The 19138-nt window shown below is 38.1% G+C and overlaps 1 protein-coding gene and 1 long non-coding RNA gene across 23 annotated transcripts in view; one reads left to right on the top strand and one right to left on the bottom strand.

Annotated features, from left to right (window-relative positions):
- MYO5A (myosin VA) overlaps window positions 1-19138 on the bottom strand; it is a 203691-nt gene that overhangs the window by 86974 nt on the left and 97579 nt on the right. For all 20 annotated transcript variants that reach the window (XM_043494658.1, XM_043494662.1, XM_043494668.1 and 17 more), the window contains exon 5: window positions 5246-5402. In XM_043494658.1, the coding sequence (XP_043350593.1) occupies window positions 5246-5402 (157 nt within the window). The remainder of the gene's footprint in view (window positions 1-5245; window positions 5403-19138) is intronic.
- Window positions 1-19138, top strand: part of LOC122456218 — a 30090-nt gene that overhangs the window by 9845 nt on the left and 1107 nt on the right. Inside the window, exon 3 of one of the 3 annotated variants that reach the window (XR_006274962.1) lies at window positions 18016-18190. The exons of 1 other annotated variant lie outside the window; for it this stretch is intronic. This is a non-coding gene — a long non-coding RNA (uncharacterized LOC122456218). Of the gene's footprint in view, window positions 1-18015; window positions 18247-19138 lie in introns of those variants that run through there. One more of the 3 variants, XR_006274961.1, reaches the window with a different exon arrangement.

Here is a 19138-nt window from a genome sequence, read left to right as displayed (position 1 = left end):
TATTGCAGTTCTGCCTAAAATAACCCTATGACCGAGCCAACAACCTATATTTTGCATAGTTAATAATATATAATAAATAATCTATAATCAGTTACACTTCCAAAAATTAGTGTCCCAGACATGCTCTTACAGCATATTTACTTTGTGGGTGAATTCCACGTACTAGGACTAGTTAGCACTCAGAGAACAAACCGCAGGAATAGGTTCCACATTCCAGAATATAATATATGCAATACTCCTAAGGATCAAAGAAAGGTTTAATAAAAAAATACACTATTTCTTGGATAGTACAGGACATTTTGTGAATCTTTATAAATCCTCAAATTACAATTTCACTCTTCAAAGACTACTACTTCTTGGACTATTTGTGCAAAAGAGAATTATGTGAAGTAGGTTTGTAGGATCGGGCCTCTGGTTTATAAAGATGTATTTCCTCACTGGGGTTGTCTTTGTCTTCTCCAAATGCCTGAGCTCACTTTAAAGAGCCATTTACTTATTCAGAAATACATCTAAATTATAGATGCTCCTGGTCATGCATGTGCTTGGGTAGGGTGCTGAGTAGGATGATGATGTGTGTGTGTGTGTGTGTGTGTGTGTGTGTGTGTGTGTGTGTGTGTGTGTGTGTAAAATCATCTTAGCTGACAGGTGATCTTTTTTTCAGAAAGTTTTGAGCATGTGGAAAACTAGGTTTATAAGAAACTGATTTTCAACCTTAACTACAGCAGTCACTCCTAGTAAAGTGCTATTATACACACAGAGAGATAATATTGCATAGATCAACAGTCAGATCAGACAAGCTGGGCAGTTTTAATTCTTCAGAAAGAAGTGTATCAAACAAAGACAAACAGAGTAATATCATCTGGCATCTACACTGAGTCATGATATATGGAAGCACCTCCATATGCATTGTCATGTTTCTGTTATACTGTTAAGAAATTTTTAGATAGCTATGATGGAGTAACAGACAATTTCCAAGATGTATTGTGATTCTGTTTTGTGGTAATGGGGTTAAATCTGATTACTAGAAGAGACAAAAGGTAATAGCAATAGTCATTTTGCAAATAAAATAATAATTTGTCATGATCTAAAATCACTGGGCTCTTTTTACGAGGAGAAGATTAAGGTTCTTTAGGAAGTGAAACCAATAGTCAGAGGGATATCTATCTTATTCAGTAGTGAATCAGCCAACAACTAGTGGCATGACACATAGCTGACTGTGGCTTGTGGCACTTATTGCTTGGTCAGGACCTGAGGTAGGGGAGGTATAGCTGGTCCATAGTTGCCCATCTCAAAATCTCAAGTCATATCACAATATAACGTGAAGAGAGAAGGTGGAAGGATGGGCACAAGGGCAGTGTTTTGCAGTGTGTGACTCCATCTCAGACAGCATGCATAGGAGGCCTGAAGTTATTGATGGTTCTGGGTCCAGAATAGTCTTATTCCATCTCTGACTTTTATTACAACCTTATTGCTTTCACAATTAACAGCTTCACTGTTGTAAGACAAGAGGGGAATTCTTAATAGAGTGTCAATTCATCTAAATGAAATGTTGAGATGTATAATTCAGATTATGCTGAGACAGAGGCAAGCACTTTCTTCTTTCCCATACAAACCAAGTACCTTACTCATTATGCAGCAGTTAACCATTTAGAAATTACTAGGGTCACCTACTTTTAGCAAAGGTCTGTGCAGAAAGATCATGTGGAGTAATTACCTTTAGACAGCATATCATTCTTCTGAAATTTTATTGCATTTAAGATGAAAAGTATGTAATAATGGCAGGATGAAATATAATACTCAACTATATCATAACTATGGAATGTAAAGCTACAGTACAGGTATGTCCTACTCTTCTGATTCACGTAGCCATTCTGTAGAAGCTTTGTACTGAAATAAGAAGTGGTGAAAACAAGAAAAACCGTGACCAAATAGCAACTGTTGAACTGTTTTAGGTTTTGAACTCTGCAAGCAACAGACCAAAACTTACTGAGCACTAGCAGATGTACTGCACAGTAACCAGGAGCTAGGAGTTCTAGAAAGGAGTATGCAGTTATAGCGGTAGCACACACAGATGACCAAATGGATGTCTATGTGGTTATTTGCATTTGCAGTTACCACAAAGGTTACAAGTAATACAAATAATAATATTAGCAGCAAATAATGCACATCTTCACAATTCTAAAAATCTGGCCGTGATTGACATTTAGGGTTATGAGCATTCAAATGATTAAAAATTGCTGCTATTGTAACATGTGTTGCTGCTTTGTGAATAATTATGTATTACTATTATTTTATCAAGAAAACTATTACTGCTCTGCAGTGTCCGCTTATCCCTCAGAAATAATTAATTCCTCCTTCGTGTACTCTAATGCCCTACGGTTTTATATGTATAAAATTTGTACTTCAAAAACAGACATTTTTAAAAAAATAATTTTAAAAAGTCATTAGAACCATAAATATAGTAGTGACCAGAGTAAGTTTTAGAACCACACCTTTTACTTATACTGTAAATGAATGATAATAGTTCTTTCAGAACTGTGTCGTTATATAAATAGTACATATTTTAAAAAGTCAGTAATTACATATTTACAGAGGATTATAGTTATTGATTACAAAATAATAAGCATTTAAAAAATCACTAGCAATGCACATTATTTAATTGATCAGGTGTCATTATGGAGTACTTAGTAAATAAAAGCAAAAAAGGACAGTGTCAGAAGTATTTTGTCATGAATAATTATAGTTGCCAAAGCTCGTTGCTTAGAATGCCAGTTTAGAAACATGAAAATAAAATAGCATTCCGGTTCCGATTTACTACCTTTTCATTTGGCAACTGCTGACTTCTTTCCTGTTTCAAATTAACCATACAATTAGGAATTAATTTTTTTTGCCAGTTCTGCAACCGCAGAATTCAAAATGCTGTTTTTGCTACTCTGTATCCTACTTAAATGCAACTGCAGATTAAAAAAAAAATCCAAACCACATTCCCAGCAATGGCATAATAGATTTAAAAACTCAGAAGTTGCCTGGAGTCTAGAGGACATCCTCCACCCAACTGTAATAGTTTTAAAAGTAAGTCAAATTTCATTCTGCACAGGTTTGACTCTATTCTTTACAGATTAGAAAGTCAAAAACAAAGCACTGTAATTTTTATTTTTATATACAATAATTAAAGATGGAGAGTCACATTTTAGTCTTCACTTTAAATTTCATTGCTTTGGAAATTAAGTCACACACTTAATTAGTGGTCAGTTTGATTTTATTTTTTTTTTTGGAAGAGGATTGCTTGGTTTAAGTTTTTAGCCCAAGTAAAATAGCAAAATACCTCAGGTGACCCATCAGTAATTTCTTCGTATTTCAATCTAAATTGTGCAAACAGAATGCTTGTACACAGTGAAAACCACAAGAGGTCTCTCACCTCTGCTGCCATTTCTTACTCCCCTTCATGATTGGCTCCCTTCCCACATGCACTACTCTCCTAGATTCATGAAACCCCTAAACATTGTTGGGTTAGATCCTGGATTGTGTTAGCCTATAGTTCAACCCTTTGAAGTAAGGTTGTCAATATGATACAAACACACACATGCACCAGAGGCATGAAACTGGTTAAAATTATTCTCATTCTCTATGAATGATTAAGCCTGGGCTAATTCCGTCCTGTTCTATTTCAAAATGCATTTCCATTTCTACCTCAGTGAGTGACTCAATCAAGACAGATTATAAAACTCCCAGAGCAAATCTGTGTTCTTTAAGTCATTATAAGAATAGCAATCAATTGGAACAGAGTGCAGTTGGTATCCCCAAAAAGTTGGTGTATTAAGCCGCAAGACTTTGCTTTGAAATGCCACACAGCACTGCAAACCAGGCAGAATTACCTTATTAGAGAATACATCAAAACCACATGTGCCACAGTTGTGCTAGGGCAGTTATAGCGCCATCTGTGCTTTTGGGGAGTCAAGAAGTGCTTGAGCAAGGAGGAAAGAAGGAATAAAAAAAGTTTATTTTAAAAAAATACTGGAAAAAGAAAAAAGGTGGCATCATTTGCATCAGAGTTAGTGATTTTTCTGTAATTTCACATATTTTAACCGTGAGCCTATGAGGAATCATATTTGTTTGAAAAACACATACTACTTCAACATCTTCACTCTATACCACATGAATACTAAGTATCCACTGAGTCATCAATTGCTCTAAGCATGGAGTTCCACTTTCTTAAGGCATACAGATCACGTACACGTTTTCTGCAGTTATTTCTCTTAAGGAATTCCCCTGATATTTTTTTTTCCCCATGTTTCATTGTAGTTCCTTTACTGACCAATACTTCAGCTATAATTTGAAACTACAGGACAATTTTGCTGGCAAAATAAGAAATAAAGCTAAATGGGAACACAGAGAGGATGATCATTAAGAACTGTTTCTGCTAAATCATAAGATCTTGTTTTTCAAGTTGTCCTCTCATCTGTCTGTAGAACAGTTATCCTGCAGCAACAGGGAAATTATATGTTTGTCTCACAATATATTGTCAGCACTCTTGCCTCTGTGCCAAAAGAACATGGGGTTGAAGTCCAGCCTAGTTAGTTAGTGGGGCACTGGTTCAGGGAAGGGGATTATCCTCAACATTATAACAAGATCTAAGTATTGCAAAGTGATTTTTTTTCTATTATATGTTATCATCACAAGAATCAGTGCTTCATGCAGGTATAGATAGATTTTTTTCACTCTGTCTTCCCAACAAGAGTTATAATCCATAAAACTGAACTTTTCCAATATACACCAAATCTTTTCCAAGTAAAGCAAAATGGAGTAGAATATAACACTATATTACACTTGAAGGGCATCATTTAAAGATTCTATGGAAAAAAAATATGGGTGTTAAACCTTCTGTGGATTTTACGTATGCCTCCGCTTTCTCCTTCACATTCATTTAGTTAGTAGTCTGAAAAATCAGTGTTACATAGCTACTTTTCTGTACTGAATTTGTCACATCCTCTCTCCTCCCCACCTCCTCCTGAACAGTGCACAAAAAGACATCTCAATTTAGAGCCCTTTCTGGGAAAGAGAGAGAAGAAATGATATTATGGCAATCCTTATAAATTTTATCTTCACTCCTATGTTTGAATACCTTAAAAAAATCACTTGCATTTCTGTTCACTGAGTGTTTGTAGTAGCTACCAATAGTAGGAGCTACCAACAGTAGCAGCAGAAAGTAAGCATATAGGATAAGACAGTGCATCCGCTCTCTTACCTCCATGATAGGATTAGAAGCCAGTACTTTCTCTTCAACATTAGCTTCACTGGCAGAACCACTTACAGTGGCAAAGTATCTCATGGCATACTTAGCAGAGACTGTCTTTCCTGCTCCAGATTCCCCACTTACAATGATTGACTGATTCCGTTCATCTCTGAAACACAAAAACATGGTAATTACCAGCAGTTTGCTAAAGTAGACCTATGTTTTGTGTATCTAACTTGGCAACAACCCTTTCACCATATATGGTAACAGTACATATAAAGTGCATGCACATGGTTAAAACAAAGCTGTTGATGAACTAGCTTCTTGTTGGGCTAACTGGTGCTTGGCCAAGATGGGAATTCAGAATCAACACGGCCATTTCAGTCTGCTTTGACATTAGATTTCCTTCAAAGTACTTGACTCTGTAAATTAACTTGATCTTCATCCTGTTTATCTCAATAACATATTGTGGCACCTTCTTTTTGAGATTCCCAAAGTGCTTTACCAAAGCTGGGTAACGATTACTGCCCCCATTTTACATCAGGGAAATGAGTAGCATATTCAGAAACAAAAGGACGGTCTCCTAACCCCTGTTCTTCTTATGTAACCATAAGCCAATTCTTCTTATGTAACCATAAGCCTGTAACCCTATTCCCTGCATTTGTTCTAGACATTAGAGTTTTGAACAGTCTTGCTTGATTATTTAACAGCAGCTCTAGAGCTAAAAGGTTCCCTTTGTTGTAAGGCAATTTCTTCTCATTTTTTTAAAATCTCCATATGTTACCAATTTTTCTCCCTTCCAAAGCGAGCCTTGCCCATAGCCTCTGGTTTGAGAAGCTCTACATCTAACAAACATGTAGCTTTGCCTGTGAAAACCACTGTTTAAAAAGATCCAAACCTTTTAAAGTGTTGTAACAATAAAAAGTATATATTACTTCTACAAAGCTTTATATTTCCAAAGTAATGGACAAACTATAGCTAATAAGGTTTCAGACAGATATCCCTGTAAGTTAGATAAGTATTATCTCTAATTTACAAATGGGAAAACTGAGAAAGAAAGGATAGATGATTTGCCCAAGAATGTATTGAGAATCATTCACAGAGCTAGAATTCAGGAGTTCTTTGCTCCCATGTCCTCAAACTCAATCCCCCAGGCCAGGATGTATAATAACTCTAAATGAAAGACCAGGCACGCATATGTTCAGATGGAATATTTACAGCCTCCAGCTGCCTGCCAAAATCACCAGTGAATGCATGCTGAGATGGCATGAAAGAATATATATTTCATCTATCAGTTTAATTAAAAAACAATCAAAATGATTCTTATTTAAGCAGTCTGACAATATGCAGGAGATCTGAGGTTATACTTGTGAGGCTTTAGTGAAAAAACAAAAAAACAGAGATCATAACAACCATGGTGACTACCGTACTAAATTAATAGACCATGTTATTTCTCTCCATCTTTTATCTGTCTCCAAAAATATCCCCAAAAAGCCTGATAAGAACATAGCTCTAGTGCATTTCGTGCAGCACAGAGTTGTATACTAAAAGGACTATTTTCATCACACCTTTGAGAGAGACAAGGCCTGATTTATACTGAATACAGTTAGTGGTAAAGCAGGTTGGCCACATCCTGGCAAAATGAAGCCAAAACTAAAGCAACAATCATTTAAATAAATAAGAAAAGGTTAACAAGGTAAAAACAAACCTTTGTGTGTATGTGTGTGTTCTTAAACTCTGGCTTATTAAAGTGTTAAGCATGAATGAATACAACAACGTTGTCATATTAAGCTGACAGACTCAGAGGGAAAAGTCACAACAAAGTTTAACCACTCACCTTAACATCTGATAATAGGTAGTACAGGCCTATTGCTTGAGATGTTGCACCTGTCCAAATCCAATGAAAAAGAGCTTCTCCTGGCTACAGTTGCCCATCCTCAAAAATCCTCCTTCAGTGCAGAAGGCAATTTCCCCAAAGAAGATGCCAGGGAAATGTGGTTTGACTAGTTATTCCTACCCGCTTAGCAGCCACCAACCTGTTAGGATGCTTCCATTCTAACGAACAAAAAATATAGTGCACCCACTCCAGTCTGGGTGAATAAGGGAGGCAGCATTATGGGGCTTCCTGTGGCAAAAAAAATCAAGAGTTTGCACCAGGAGAAGGAGGGAGAAAGACACTTACTCTTTTCCTCATTCCCCCATCAGAAACAGAGGCGTAACCAGTGGCTGTATGCATAGGAGGAAGAGACTGTCTCTCTGCTTATTAGGGGATGGTATGAGATGAACTGATTACCGAGGATGAAAAAGGAAAAGTAGAAAGAAGGCTGTAGTAGTTCTTGAAAGACTTGCAAGTGGCCCAACCCAAAATACAATGGTCTGGGCTCTCTCTCACACAGACAATTCTGTCAAAATGGGCCAAAATGCAGAACAGCTTGTAGCCTTTTATTCCTCCAGTACTCCGCAGTATGGAAAGAACAATGTCTCACTGTTCTTAGAACATGAAATTTATGGTGCAACCTCAGCAGCCGGAGAACTCAGGAGATGTGCAATGAGATAACAAGCCTTTCATTTCTCTGTCACCAGCTTTGATCCAGACAAGGCCTATAGCGATCAAGAGTCATTATCATCTGCAGGTTGTTGAGTGACATACAAGAAATTTCAGTCTGGTTCCTAGAGGACCGGAGCTCCCATCAAAAACCACCACTAGCTGTACCTATACCATGCCCATCTTAATTAGCAGCCTGGATGACAGTCAAAGAGGCCAAAGACTGAACATCTATCAAGGCTCAGCTGCCTTGTTATCCCTTGATGAAAGAGGGAGGGCAGGATTCAGGATGATTGGCAGGGCATCAGGGAAACTCATACTGCTACTGCCTGTGCAGGACAAATTGTCTGGATAAACAGAGGACTTCAGTTCCAACTGCCAACCTAGCACCTTTCTTCAGGACTAAGTTCACTTACCACCCCAAGAAAGACATGTTGAACTATTACATATAAATCTTTTATGAACTTTAACTCTCAGGAATGGGATTAGGTGTCCACATGTCAAGCCTTGGCACCAGATCTATCTATATTCTACATACATACATACACACACACTTGCAAAACTATAATCTCAGATAATCTGGATTTATAACAGAAGTCCTGACAGAACATTAACTCTAGTTCCAGGAATGGAACACCATAATAAAAATGTCTCATTCTGTTCCTTATGTTTCCCAGGGCTAGCACAAACTGACATGAGAAGCCTATTTGAGCTCAATCTGCTTCTCTTACTACAAGGAGTGTTTAACTATAGACTAATTATATACCGAAAAGTGCTGAAATATAGCGTTTAATATGAAGATATCATTTAAAGAGCACCTTACAAATGATTATTTAATTATGATATCATGGTCTTTTCTGTTAATGAAGCAACAGTGGCAAAGGTCTAAAATGTTATTGGAAATCTGGAATAACAATGTTAACATCTACAAAAACAATGAGAAGTCTGGTGGCACCTTAAAGACTAACAGATTTATTTGGGCATAAGCTTTGGTGGGTAAAAACCCCACTTCTTCAGATGCATGGAGACATCTGAGAGATCAAAAGAAGTCTCAGTTATGCTCCACTATTAGCTTTGAAGAGGAACAGTTTCCTTAGTGTCGCAGCATGTGGAGAATAGAGAAGTTTCACTTTTAAGAAAAAATACAATAGGTGCCATTAAACCTGCCCAGGATTATTATTATTATTATTACATTTTAAATTGTCTCCTGGATTTCAGACTCTAAACTGATACACAAATCAGCTCTGAGTGTTCCACCTCTTTTTTCTTCCTCCTACCCTAGCAGTTTTATCCTCAGGACAGAGATTTGTTACATCATCCAGAATAGATCTAAATATGGCTCAAATATGGCTTAAATGGTTTTAAAGTCCTTGACAGGTACCATTTACAAGAACTATTTCAGCCAAACATTAAAATGTTTAGAGAAAAATAATATGCTTCTTTATCTCTCCACAGTAGCAACTCATATTACTTTAAAAAGAGGAGGAAGATGGGAAGGATAAGCATGGCCAAATCAGGCTTAGTTCAAAATAAGTCATTAGTTTCTCTAATTTTTCATCGTCAGTAATCCGGGTAAAAGGATGGACAAGCAGACTTTGTGCCTGGACTGGTAAATTTTAATGACAATTTTACAAAGCTTCTAATTAAACAGCACAAGTCTCTATTTATTGTATGACTGAGATCAGACATTGTGAACAGAACTGAATAGAATTCAGGATACCTCCATAACAATGATGACAAGCAACATATATGAGGAATCTTATTATCAGAGTGTCAAACGGAAAAGTAGATCAGCACTCTCCCTTCGTCCCTGGAAGCTTGAGTTCACAACGTACTTCCCAATAGACATTTATCAGCTTTACAAAACCACTGCACAATCTGATGCTAAATACCTTTTCTGCTTACCTGAAGCCCAACAGCAAAACAGGAGTGCTACAGTATGGCTTAAAATGTAATATATGGAGAAAATATTTTTGTAATATACAAATGAAATTGCACTGGGCAAGAGATGAGAAAGTGGCTTGTAGGAAACAATCCTGCTTTGGCAGGGAGATGGAGTGGATAGTCTAATGGCTTTCCCCCCTTAAATAAGATTATTAATAATAGTGACTACTACACCTGGGTTTCTAAAATTCACTAAAATCTAAGGGTAAGATTTTCAAATGCACTAAGCGTTGAAGTAATTCTGCTTCCTTTTAAGTCAATGCTAAAGCAGCAGCTACCTATAGCCTAATTGGCTTGGACACAGAAATACATCACAGTATGGAGCTTTGTTCAACAGAATATCACACTTCAGTGGGACAGGCAGATTGTGCTATTTTGCATTTTAAGGATGTAATTTTAGAAAGTACTATAGCCTGGGAAAAGAAAGGGAGTATAGGATTACTGACAGCAATCTCCATGCTCAGACATATGTATATATAATATACTCCCTCCCAGTCCCAGTTGCCAGCACTGCTATCAGACATTTAAACTTACACACACACACACACACACACACACACACACACACACAGAGAGAAACACAAGAGTTTAACAAATTCACATTCTAGATTTGCTGTGAGGTATTTTGAGGTTTGCTGGTGAGTATGTTTTATGCCTTTTATTTTACTGATTCAAAATATCTAGAGCGGATATTCAAAAACAAAACCTGAGAGCCCACAGATCCTGAATGCCCAATGCAAAGACAAACCGGACTAGGAATAAAAATATTTAGAGTTTATTTCATAGTTTATGACCCTTTCAGAAAATGCTGTGAACAATTAATGTGTCTTGGCCAGAATCATGGAAACTGTGCATGCAAATGCTCACTTGGACCATTTGCATGCACAACTGTAATAGTATGCACATTTTATGTGAACCCTTCTCTACAAATATTAAAAATATTAACTAGTTAATCCTCACTACCATCCTGGAAGGAAGGTGTTAACAATCCTATTTTACAAATGGAAAAACTGAGACCACAGCAAACCACAGGCAACAATGAAATTACAGCTGCAGAGTTCTTGATTTCCAACCCCCTTTTTATTCCTGTAGACCACAAAATCTCCTGGCTCTGGCTCCCAAACTGAATGAATTTTCAAATTAAGAAGTAGATGCTTTATAGTATGGAAACCAACATTTCCAAAACAAACAGTTTGAATGTTTTAGGATAGTCAAGATGTATAGAATGAAATGGCACTAAAGTGGCCCAATGAATATATACCTCCTGTCTGCTAAATACATACCAAAAGAAAGTCCTCCAAATTTTTGAACTAGCTGCACTCAAATGCTAAATAGCTACTTGTCAGTGGTTATTTCAGTGGGACCTAGAGAAGCACAGAGCTGTCTTCTTTTTATCCATTTCAACCAAGCACAGTTTTTATCCATGTGATCAATAAAGCACAGTTTGTTTTTTCCCTGGCTGATGGCTAGGCTACATCACTTCATCCTGACCTTAAGGTTCATGGCCGTAAAACAAACAACAAAATAAATGAAATAGTTATTACGTTCTTGAAAAAAATATGTAGGTAGAATAGAATTTGAGATTTTGATATCACTTATAAACCTACAGCTGGCCTAGTGCTTGACTACTTGAAAGACCTCCTCTCTCCTCATGCCATACTATAACAGATGAGATCAGCAGAGGGGCTTCAGGGGAAGCTGCCTCAGGATGAAAGGAGAGATGATTGGCTAGCAGGGCACATTGAATGAGGAGTGCTTAGGAACTTGCTTCCCCTTTGGTCCAAAACAGCCCGAGTCTTTTGATCTGGAGGGCTCTTTTTTAATGGAGGCTTTTGGAGAAGGATATTTTGGTTTTTATTAATTTCATATTTTTAATTTATGGAGGCTTTTGAAGCTGTTTGAAGAGTAATACTTAAGGGATTATTTTCTTCTCTCATCTCCTGTGCTGAAAGATTTAATGAGTCTTCCACCATATTTTGAAGGGATCACCATTGGCTTCTTGTTTTCATATTTTATGGTGTTTACATCACTGGTAAGGGCACCAACAGAATGGAACAGGCTTCTAGTTCTTAAACAAACAGAGAGTAAATAGTTGTTGGAGGGTCTGAATCTGCAGTCCTTGAACACTCGAAATTCCCAATGCCTTCAGTACAAGATCAGGCCCATAGGTAGCTTTTAGTTCATCAATTACAGTTTCGCCTCTTCCTCTTACTGCAGATTCTGTGCTGCAAGTCTGTGGTAGAGAAATACTTACTAACCTGAAATTGCTTTGGACATTCTAACAGTGAGTTTTAATTTATCAAAGAACTCTTGAAAGCTAGCCTGATGCAAGCTCACAAAGGAGACAGCCTGTGACTCAGAGGAACCTTTGGGATAGATTCTCCTTTAAACACATACAAATAATTCCCATTAACATCAGTGAGAGTCATGCCTATGACGGGCAGAACAGGAACCTGTTTGATTCCTCAGTGATGTGTCAGCCTACAGTTGAATTATAGCAGCGGGTAAACAAATCCAAGAAAATAACATATGCCAGCACATTTTGATAATTTTTTTTAAAATGATAAAAAGTCAAATTAATGTCAATTTTGGAACTCTAGCACATTTCAAGTCTTGCTCTGTCAGGTCCAATTATATCCATATGATTTAATGCACAGAAACATTAACACCATTTAAATGAGACACATTTGCTCACCTCTTACATTGTTAAAACACAGGCACAGATTTCAAAACTGAGCATGCACAAATACATGCACATAGTATGTGCAACTGCCTGATGTGTGGATATGACCAATCAGATGTCTGCCCTTATCCTGCTAGTACCACGGTACGACATAGTTCTAAAAGAAGCTGTCGTATTTTTTGGAATCAATCTGTCAACATCCCCAGTTAATACAAGCAGCATACTCAATGACAGCACATAACCATAATAAAGAAACTGTTTATAGCATTGGGCACCTATAGTCATGAATGCTTAGATATCTTCTTTTTCTCTTACATGTACCTATAAAGTGCCTTATCAAGCTGAGTAACCAAAGATCAGTTTTCAGAGTAGCAGCCATGTTTGTCTGTATTCGCAAAAAGAAAAGGAGTACTTGTGGCACCTTAGAGACTAACAAATTTATTTGAGCATAAGCTTTCGTGAGCTACATGCATCCGATGAAGTGAGCTGTAGCTCATGAAAGCTTATGCTCAAATAAATTTGTTAGTCTCTAAGGTACCACAAATACTCCTTTTCTTTTTTTGAAGATCAGTTATGTCCCATGAGGTTGCTCTAAAAAGCTCTGCTCCTGTGGAATATAGGAGCATCAGCCACAAGAAAATCAGGTTTGAACAATGACTTGAAAATGAAAAGCACTGTGTAAGTACTAAGTATTATAATAATAATTCCATTAATTGTTTAAAATAATTTTCTTAAATAACTTGCAAACTTAGTGAAAATGCTAAAATGGATATTAAAATATAGCTAGTCACTGAAGTTTTGCTGAAGAAGTGAGGAGGCAAAAGGAGAATATTTATAACTACCCTCTTCTCCCTCAAAAAACTTAAGATTAACACACAAATATGTTCAGAGGTTGGAGTGGAATACCTACTGAGTTATTTGCTTCTTTGCCATTTGATATTTCTTCAGAAGATCCTGATACTTCTGAGCTAATTTATGTGTTTGTCTCTCTCTCTCTCAAATCATCAAGGGCCAAATGCATCCTTGGTGTAACACTACTAATTCCAGTGGCCTTACATCTGTGATGAACTCTACCCATCATGATTTCCAACTGACAGAGTTTTAAACAAGAAGTTATTTACTGAGGCTCAATATAGTCACAAAACTGATTTTATTGATATAAAAAAATCTCAGTCAACTCTGGTATCTTCAAATGCTTGTATAATTACATAAACCCTAACAAAGTATTTTAATAACATCTTTCCTGCTTCCATATAAAGTGTTAATTTAGGGTCTCTCTTTGGAATAAAATAGCCAGGTAAAAGCTTTCAAACTCCTTTCATGGGAAATCTGAGTCCTTTTCCCCACTGCAATGTGGCAGAGCTGTCCAAGTAGTTAATATCAATAGCAAATTAAAAATTCTCCATAATATTGAATTTTTTCTGACCTTCACACAAAGCAATTTATTAAATTTACAGTGGGCGACAAAAAAGCGTTGCTTGGGTTGAATGTACTGTTATCCTCAGGAGGAGTGCACTGAAGACATTCAAAAAAGGATCTAGGAGAGAGACCGTAACTTTGCAGGAATGTGGCACCTCTACCTTCTTGTTTCCTCCTTCCCCCATGCCCCCAAAATAGGCAGTATCTCAAAAGAGACCAGTTCTCCACATCTGACTTGCTGCATTAATTAGAACAAGATGGATTTTTTAATCTTTGTATTTTGCAGGGTTACTACCCCCCACCCCGCAAACAATATCCTGGATTAAATACGAACGTCCTTATTGAAGCATAACTGCCACTAAAATCAGCAGGAGTTATGCTGAATTAAGGACTTTAGGATTAGCTCCCTTCTATTTATCTACATTTGGTTTTACAGTAATTTTCTAATAAAATGTTTTAAAAAGTAAAACGGTCTTTAATTGGTTACATACTTCATCTGCAGGGATTTGAGATTTTACACAATGTTCATATGACCAGGGCACTTTCCACTGAACAGAAAAGTCTGGTTGTAGAAGAATGCAGGGTTGATGTTAAAGAATAGGAAGAGTGATCAGGGACTTGAGTAAGACAATGGCATAAGATGTTCAGGAGGCTAAAGAGCACCTATGTATTACTGAGAGAATGGAATAACAAAAACATGTTGTTTATACCCTGCTTAATGAGGCATCAGACTACATGGATTAGTGTGTTGGCCTGTACACCTTCTCACTATAGGCATAATCCAAGGGCAACTGAAGTCCAAAGGATTCTTTCCCATTGACTTCAGTGGGTGCTAGATAGAGAAAAGGAGGACATGCCAACAGTTCAGAAAAAGCTGTTACCTTATACGTTGCAGTATGTAAAGACTGGTGGAAGTTTAGTTTTGCAGTGTCATTAATAAATAAAGGATTGACGTTTTAAAGCCACACACAACTGGCAAGGGGTGCAAACCATGTCTACCCCATTACACCTGCAAAATTTTGCATTTGTGCATCACTTTGGAAACTGTATATGCAACTTCTTGTTTTCTCTGCTGTGTATTTTTGTAGGTGCAAATGAGGCTGTACACATGTAGCGCTGCTCACCCATTGTGAAGGTCTTTGGAAACTGAGCCCATACTATGCAGCAGGCAGTGTGAGGCTGTTAAAGCCATTTTAAAAATTGGCAACTATGCAAGCCAGAAATTGCTTTTCAAGTAGAAGTAATGTAACTGTTTCTTTAAAAAAAGAGCAATTTTCTAAAGCTCTTAGACCAAACGAAAACAGTACCAGATTAAAATGTTCCTTTTCTAAATTTGTTCAGCATTCCAGTGATTTATCACACTGGGTATAAGGAACAAGATTATGTCCTTTGTTAATCTTGTGAACATAGTATTTTGATAACAATTCTCTTCAAGCACTAAGTTAGTTCATTATCCTCTGGCTTTCTGGATTTGGCTCCCTAGTCTCCTTAATGCCAAAATATTCCCCATCTCTTTGGCCTCATCTCTCCTTATTTTCCAATTCACCAAATATATTCCTCAAAGAGCAGACTTACTTACTCCCTCCTCATCTTGCCTCTTGAGGAAGGCGGCCAGGTCCTTCCCCTGGGCTGCCACCATTATCTGCAAAAGGCTCCCCTGTAGCTAGCTGATTCCCCCACAAATACTATTTCAAAACTCACCTCTTATCCACAGCCCAAGACTCCTATCCCACTCTAACAAACATATTCTTACTCCTTATGTCTCTTAGTTTTCTGACAGTCATTCTCCCCCAAACTTGACCATAATCACCTCCTTCACTTCTGAGCCACATCTTTGAATTCTATTCACATCTCTGCAGTGATGAATAATTCACTTGTATTTGCACGTACAGAAGGGTGTGGTGTAATGTGGATAATTACTCTTTCAGCCCTGAAAGGCTGTTGTGAGGATTAATTAGCTAATGTTTGTAAGACACTTTGAAGGTGTACACGCTATGTAAGCTCTAAGTATTATTAGTAGAGACTATGTTGCTTTGAAGCATTCACTGGCATTTTTGTATGAACAACATTATGAATAAAGAATTAGTGCAAACCGCCATGTATGCCTTTACATATCACAAAACTTGTGCCACTACTCCTGTTACAGAGCTAACATGCTGCATTTCCACAGCCTGGTCTATTCTCTCTGCCCTGAATACCATCTTGACTATCCATCTCCAGCATGCCCTGACCTGAAGTACTCTTCCCTTCACAGAAGCAATGCATCAGGTTCTCCCCACTGCTGACATGTGTTTTACTTTACCCTGAGTCATGACAACAGGTCCTGTATTACCAGCCAGAAGACAATTTTCCCCCTAACTATAATAGAACCTCAGAGTTACGAACACCACAGTTATGAACTGATTGTCAACCGCACACCCCATTTGGAACTGGAAGTACACAATCAGGCAGCAGAGATGACAAAAAAAAAAAAGCAAATACTGTACAGTACAGTATTAAATATAAATTACTTTAAAAAAAAGGTAAAAAAAGTAAGTTAAAAAAACTGTTTCTGTGCCTGTTTCATTTAAAGTAAGATGGTTAAAAACAGCATTTTTCTTCTGCATAGTAAAGCTTCAAAGCTGTATTAAGTAAATGTTCAGTTGTAAAAACTTTTGAAAGAACTATAACATTTTGTTCAGAACAGGAACATTTCAAAGTTATGAACAACCTCCATTCCCAAGGTGTTTGTAACTCTGAGGTTCCGCTGTACTTCATGCTTAACAAGCATGAGATGCAAGTTAGACAAAATATGCCTCAGTTTCACTATTGTAAAAAATGGCCATTATTATACTGGCCTACTTCAGAGGGATGTATGTGTTGGGATTATCTAGAGCAGTGGTCGCCAAAGTGGGGTGCACGCACCCCAGGGGGTGAGCAAGACCATCCCTGGGGGGGAAAACAGCAGGAGGAGCGCTGCTGGCACAGCGGAGCAACGCTCCTGGACCTTTGATTCTTTGGCGGCATGCCAGAGACAGCTCAGCTCTCCCAGCTCCATCTTTGGCAGCATGCCAGTGGTAGCTCTTTTTTTTTTTTTTTGTGCTTCCCTAGAGCTGGCCCTGGGGGTGCGCGATCCAAAAAGTTTGGAGACCACTGATCTAGAGAATGTCTGTAAAATGCTTTGCCAGACATAAAGCCCTTTGTATGCATTAAATATTACACCATGTCTGGGCTTAGGACACCAAACCCCTGTTGGGTGACCTTGGGCAAGTCACTTCTTCTCGTGCCTTGGTTTCCCCCTCTGTAATATGGGGATAATGATGCTGACCTCATTTGTAAAGTGTTTGCAATCTACAGATTAAAACCACTACGTAAGACCTAGGTATTATTAACTCATCACTCCAGATTTTATGCTCCAGAAACAGACTTACTGAGAATTCAGCTATGCTCTTTTCAGTACAAAAGACTGAAGCTCCTTAAGTCGGTGTCAACCTTCCGTGACTGCGCAACAGCGACTTGGTAAAAGCTTTAAGGAACAACCTTGAAAACAGCATGTACAGTTTCTAAACAAACAAGACATATTAACAGCAAATCACATAGCTTACAATTTTAATTGGGTCCCAGAAGTGCAGCTCTAGAATGTAAAAATGCCAAGAGGTGAAACTATAATTGATTAATTGTAGTTTTTCTGGACATACTGAACACATACAAATGGAGAAACTGCAGTCAGCATCGGCTCCAAAATCATGACAGATTGCACTCTGGACGGGTACAAAGATGACCCAGCAAAATGAAACCGATTTCCCTAGGGATTAGTTGGTTGAGGTCACTGCTGCAACAGGCTGCTAAAGCTTATTGCACAGAAATCAGCAGGACAGCTCATATGAACTCCAGGCTCCAACTATAACCACATTTAACCCTTTCACTGCCTGCAGACAATCATTAGTCCAAACAAGCAGGACAAAAGACTAGATGTCAATTATGACATATTATAGCTGCACCCTGAAGACACAACAGTCAGCAAGCAGAGAGTCCCAGTATGGGGGCGGGGGGCTACACGTCCTTCATAATTCACAAATACACTTATCTTCAGCAGGAAAGTACATTTTCCTTTTTAATTCTAATTTTATCAATACAACCCTAAACTAAATTACTCCAGTGAGATACTGCAAATTCATATAACTCCATCATCGTTCTGTTCTGTTTGTACAGCACCCAGGACAATGGAGTCCTGGTCCATGAATGGGCAGAGCCTCTGTATGCGCACAAGTGTGAAGAGCTGCTTTACCTGGCCTCCCCTAAACACCCTGCAGGGGAGAGTGGTCCATCCACCAAAGAGATATTGTGACATGGTCATCAGTCCTTCTCCACAAGAAGATGACAGTAGGTAGGGACATTGGGAAATTGTCAGAAAAGTATCTTGCACAGAGCCTGCAGGATAGAGGGAACCATGTGGGGACAAAAGAATCTGTAAGATGGTGGGGTCTCCCCAGTCCAATAGTCTCCCCAGGTATATTTCCACATTCTGAACTCTCCAAGATTCTGCAATCACGACATTCATATGTAATTTTTCCATGTTGAGGCTGGTCTACCATCTTTATTATGATGAGATCAGTTTGCTGTGTGCTCAGATATGTAGTTTGACTATGTTAATACTATGGATTGCAATTTACTCCCTGTTGTGGTCATATCGTGTGCAGGTTATAAAAATCAGTCATGGTTTGGGGACACTATTCTGAACAGGGTGGCATGTCAGCTGCCACTTCATAACAATAATGCCCTCTGCACATTCTAACTCCTCCAAATTCTGGTTAAGAGGGAGAAGCCACCTCCATTTGAGAGCTTTCTGCATCTCCAGAGTCTGTGGAAGGAGGATGAGCTTGCAACAGTTGAACCAGTAGCTGAGACAAAGGAGGTGTCCATTACTGGTGAAACAGAACAGGAAATGGCAGAATCCACTACCTCCATGTTAACCCCAGCATACTGAATTTTGGCGAGATGGCCCTGTCTCTCCCAATAAGCAGCCAGAGCTCTCAAAAGTGGCCATGGTCCTCTAGTTCACTAATCATCGAGGTCACTGCTTGCTTCTATTGTGTAGAAAGATCAAGCTGCTGTTTCTACTCTTCTTACCTCTTACTGCTACTAAACGTGTCTGCACATAAACTAAAGGGAAGCCTTAAATATTTGATAAAGATCTCCTTGTATATACCTGTCTATCCAGATTATGTATTAATATGATCCCTATTACCATAGTATCAGAACATCTTGCAGTCTTCAGTGTATTCATCCTCACATACCCCTATAAGATATCACTTCCCTATTACTCACATTTTGC

The sequence above is a fragment of the Dermochelys coriacea genome, chromosome 10, assembly GCF_009764565.3.
Source record: "Dermochelys coriacea isolate rDerCor1 chromosome 10, rDerCor1.pri.v4, whole genome shotgun sequence".
Taxonomy (NCBI): Eukaryota; Metazoa; Chordata; order Testudines; family Dermochelyidae; genus Dermochelys; species Dermochelys coriacea.
The sequence above is the reverse complement of the archived record's forward strand: the minus strand, read 5'-3'. Positions and strand labels throughout refer to the sequence as shown.